At 41.9% G+C, this 4,334-nt stretch overlaps 1 protein-coding gene across 1 annotated transcript; it reads left to right on the top strand.

Annotated features, from left to right (window-relative positions):
- The first annotated feature begins 1,201 nt into the window (after positions 1-1,201).
- LOC137291331 (unconventional myosin-XVB-like) lies at positions 1,202-3,700 on the top strand. Its single transcript, XM_067822635.1, has 2 exons — positions 1,202-1,255; positions 3,311-3,700. The coding sequence occupies exons 1-2, from the start codon at positions 1,202-1,204 to the stop codon at positions 3,698-3,700; spliced, it is 444 nt and encodes a 147-aa protein (XP_067678736.1).
- Positions 3,701-4,334: the final 634 nt, after the last annotated feature.

Genomic DNA, 4,334 nt, shown 5'->3' with positions numbered 1-4,334 from the left:
TAACACATCATTTACCGTCTATACTACGTACTACAGAGAGTGTTGGGTCATTCCTTGGTGTCAGCAGATAGCACATCATTTGCCGTTTATACTGCGTACCTGGAGTCAGCTGTATATACGATATTTTCAGACATGAACCTCGACTACAGGGATAAGTAATGTGACCCCGAATCATGAAACCCTTAAATATCCGGGTTAAAATATTGATCTTCAGTAACCCATGCTTGTCATAAGAAGCGACTAATGGGAACGGGTGGTCAGGCTCGCTGACTTGGTTGATACATGTCATAGGTTCCCATTTGTGCAGATCGATACTCATGTTGTTGATCACTGGATTGTCTGGTTTAGACTCGATCATTCACAGACCGCCCCTTTATAGCTGAAGTATTGCTGAATGCAGCGTTAGCCTAAACTCACTCACTCACTCAGTCACTCACTCCCCTGATCATGTCTGTATTTTATTCAAGATACATGCCTACGTGTCTCTGTGCGTACTACACGCATTATATGCACACAAAGAACTTGGTTAAGCACCCCTCTGGCATATCTCATGATTGAATGAGCCCGGTCCTAGCCCTTTGGAGCATATCTTGGACATGATTTGTCGTCGCGTGCAACAAAAGGACCCCCCTGTACAAATCCCCCAAATGCGAGGAATGGCGTAGACTGCCCCGTCGAGGCTCAGGAGACTGACAGTTGGTATTAGGAGGAGAGTGCTGGCTGTCATAGAGTGACATGGAAGTTACACTCTGTATTGACCTTGAATTGTGAAAACACACAAAATGATAATTTGAATGTTCACATACGACCAATAAATTCAACGTAAAACATTCCAGGGCCATACTTGGAAAGACATGTATTTTTAATGAAAATCAGTGTATTTGTTTAAAGCGTACTTATCATCATAAAATCAACATGGATTCCAATCATTTTGTCGTTTTGTTATGAGCCAACGGTTCATACGAGCCAGAAACCCAGAAACTACAGTGGAAACTTAACGAAATTTTGTTTTGTGTGTATGTCTATACTGGAAGTATGTTTCGGGAATACGGACAGCACACAGCGTCCCCGACATGTCAGGAGGATCCAACACTTTACAGGTGTTACAACGAGGATATATAAATGTATGTTTGACTTGTGGATAATCCGAAAAATACATTCATTCTTTCATAAAGACATGTATTAAGTAAACGACAACCTAATGTTGAATATTCAGTGGATGTGGAAGGCAGGATTTTCCACTAACTTCTCAAAGGTAAGTAATGAGGCCATCAGGAACGCCTTCTGCAAGGACGGCACATTGGACACTGGGCATCATTAACTCTATCTGGAGCACAGTGTTCAGTTGGCGCTTTACAGATCCCAGGATGTACCCATGCCACCAGGAACACTGTCATCTGTGATGTCTTCGGATACAAAGGCATCACATGAGAAATGCACAAAACATTCCAAAACCTTTGCAGACACGTTTCCAGACATGCAGACATGTTTATTATGGGTTCTCGCTATCAACAACAAAAATTGTAATATGCAACCAGAACCACTCACATTAACACTCTCCCTGGAACATATTACATAAGTCTAGTTCATCTCCATAACCGATCAATGTTAGGGTGTACTGTCGGCTCATACGAGATGCGTGTGCACGACAATACCAATATACCTCGTGAGGCAAATGTTGGCATGTAGCATTATTCTCCTGGAATACATGCTCGTGTCATAAGACTTACAGGAGCCAGTGACAAATCAACGATGAGCTCGGTATACATTCGACTGGGACTGTCCTGATATATGTCCTTTTAATGCCCAATGTCTGATCAGGAACATAGTCCGTGCAATACTAACGGTACTTACATATACACCCTAGTGTGTCATATGAAAGTCTGTCTTTGATTAAAAAGGTTATTTATTTGCTTGTTCCGATCAAGACGAACAGTGCCGAGGAAGACGAATTTGAGCGTAAGTTGTAAGCTGTTCAAATAAGAGGTCATTACATTTGTTATTTTGACACGTATGTTTTGCAGACAATCGCCGTCGTATATCGTGAATTCTCTTTAGCCCTAATACCCCTTGCTTACAGTTTAGTAACTAACTTAAGTATAAACAGCTATAATTACACAAACTGATTTTCTTGTTCAAAATGTTTGTGATATAGACAACAGAAGAGATGTCAGACGTGATATCACTGCCTATTTCACACATGCTACTTTCCCGCTTTGTACTGACAATATACACATACCACAGAGATTGTGACTATTCGTTTATCATATCATATAATTGCAAACATTAAGTGAAGAATGTTTATGTAACCAGTAATTCTTATCTTTTGTGATTTTATCATTAGGCTTTTTATAGACAGCAACATCTAGAGATGGTATGTTACTCCAATTCGGAATCATCTCGATAAGGCCGGCCTTCAAGTACGTCAGACCAATTGTATTATGTATGGTGTCTAGTCAGGCCTTGTTTGCGTTCTTCCTGCATTTCTTCACATGATAAGTCCTTTAGTGTTTTCGTCTGAACAAAACATATCGAAAACTGCCAAGAGTGAATGCTTTGCAATGTGATGAGACTGAAATGTGTGGTGCACCTGTTTTTGACGCATCACATTCGAGAATGCATGGAAATTCTCTTGATGACGTCATGTTTTTTGGGTAGTTTCCAGGGGATCCTTTCACGAAGCAACCTTAACTAAGGTTAAACTTAACTCCCATTCTTTAACACCGCATCAAGATTACCTTACTGAGTTACGATCACCTTACAGCACGCTCAGCTTGACCTCAACTACTCTACATATACATGACCCGAGAGGTCAAGTGGCACACGCGGCAGGTCGAGATAATTTCATTACACAGGGGAGCAGAGAATGTTATTAATGGCGCGTTCTTATGAAGCATGCACGCATCGGAAGCATTAGACCGTCGTTATCTTCCTTTTTAAAGTTAAGACATTGCTGACTATTCCTCGACACTGAGATGTCAAACGGCAACCTTGTCTCGGTTGTTCGGACATGTTGACAATCAGCTGACAAAGGCGCACCCTTCACGGTAATAGATCCAACCATTTATGACACAGTCACTCAATGCATTAGTATTCACTTGATCAGGTCAAGCTGAACAAGCTGTACTGCTTTGTGAAAGGAGGCCCATCACGTGACTGGAAATACAGAAACAAATGGTATAATTAAAAAGAAAAATACATATACATCTAGTATCTTTTGTGTTCAAGAAATACTAGTTATAAATTTAGACAGTGTTGTCCCACATAAAATTATATCAAACTGAATACTTTTCAATACACTTGGCTCCAGTATCTCTTACCTTTCTGTGTGGCCTCACAGAAGGGTAAGGGACACAAGGTCACACAGAAGGGTAAGGGACACAAGGCCTCACAGAAGGGTAAGGGACACAAGGCCTCACAGAAGGGTAAGGGACACAAGGCCTCACAGAAGGGTAAGGGACACAAGGCCACACAGAAGGGTAAGGGACACAAGGCCACACAGAAGGGTAAGGGACACAAGGCCACACAGAAGGGTAAGGGACACAAGGCCACACAGAAGGGTAAGGGACACAAGGCCTCACAGAAGGGTAAGGGACACAAGGCCTCACAGAAGGGTAAGGGACACAAGGCCACACAGAAGGGTAAGGGACACAAGGTCACACAGAAGGGTAAGGGACACAAGGCCACACAGATGGATTAGAGAAACAACGAGCTTAGGCCTAGAGAGAAACATAGGTGATGCTAAACCCTAGCCTGACAACATGTGCTGGGGACACATATGATATCTTGGATCTGACAGGCACCAGCCCTTCCATCATTTGAAGAATGGGCGACGTGTATCTAAGATGGTTACCTGTGTGATTTTAAGAAGGCTTATTGGTATACAGTACACACATAGCATATGCATCTGGCTAACAATATGATGTGTGGTCCTTGGTTTGCTTGCGTACTGAATTTTCACGTTTGTTCACTGATGAAGTAAACACCTTCGCATTCGGTAACTTGCGTGCTGACATGTGATGATATAAATACAAAAACCCTTGCCGACGTTCTGAGATAAGTTATAAATTGAGTGTGCTCGCAAAAAAATGTCAATAAGCATCTGTTACATATCCTGGATATCCAAGGAACACGCCTGTGAAGAAGTTTTACATTCAGACTAGAGCCTCATAGGTTATTGTTGACAGGTAAACATTAGCCATATGATGCCGATACTGACAGGCCAAGAATGACCCTCAATGTGTCCACTTAAGTCGCATTGAATAAATCATAATCTTCACTCCATTCTATCTCTGCCATACATACACCTGGAGCAGGTATTATCTCAATGTCTT

Source organism: Haliotis asinina, chromosome 7, assembly GCF_037392515.1.
Source record: "Haliotis asinina isolate JCU_RB_2024 chromosome 7, JCU_Hal_asi_v2, whole genome shotgun sequence".
Classification (NCBI taxonomy): domain Eukaryota; kingdom Metazoa; phylum Mollusca; class Gastropoda; order Lepetellida; family Haliotidae; genus Haliotis; species Haliotis asinina.
This window is presented reverse-complemented; position numbering and strand designations above follow the sequence as displayed.

Coding starts and splice junctions, on each gene's coding strand:
- LOC137291331 (XM_067822635.1), top strand. CDS start 1,202: ATGTTGAATATTCAGTGGATGTGGAAGGCAGGATTTTCCACTAACTTC. Junction 1,256..3,310: donor TTTCCACTAACTTCTCAAAG/GTAAGTAATGAG, acceptor ACTTGGCTCCAG/TATCTCTTACCTTTCTGTGT.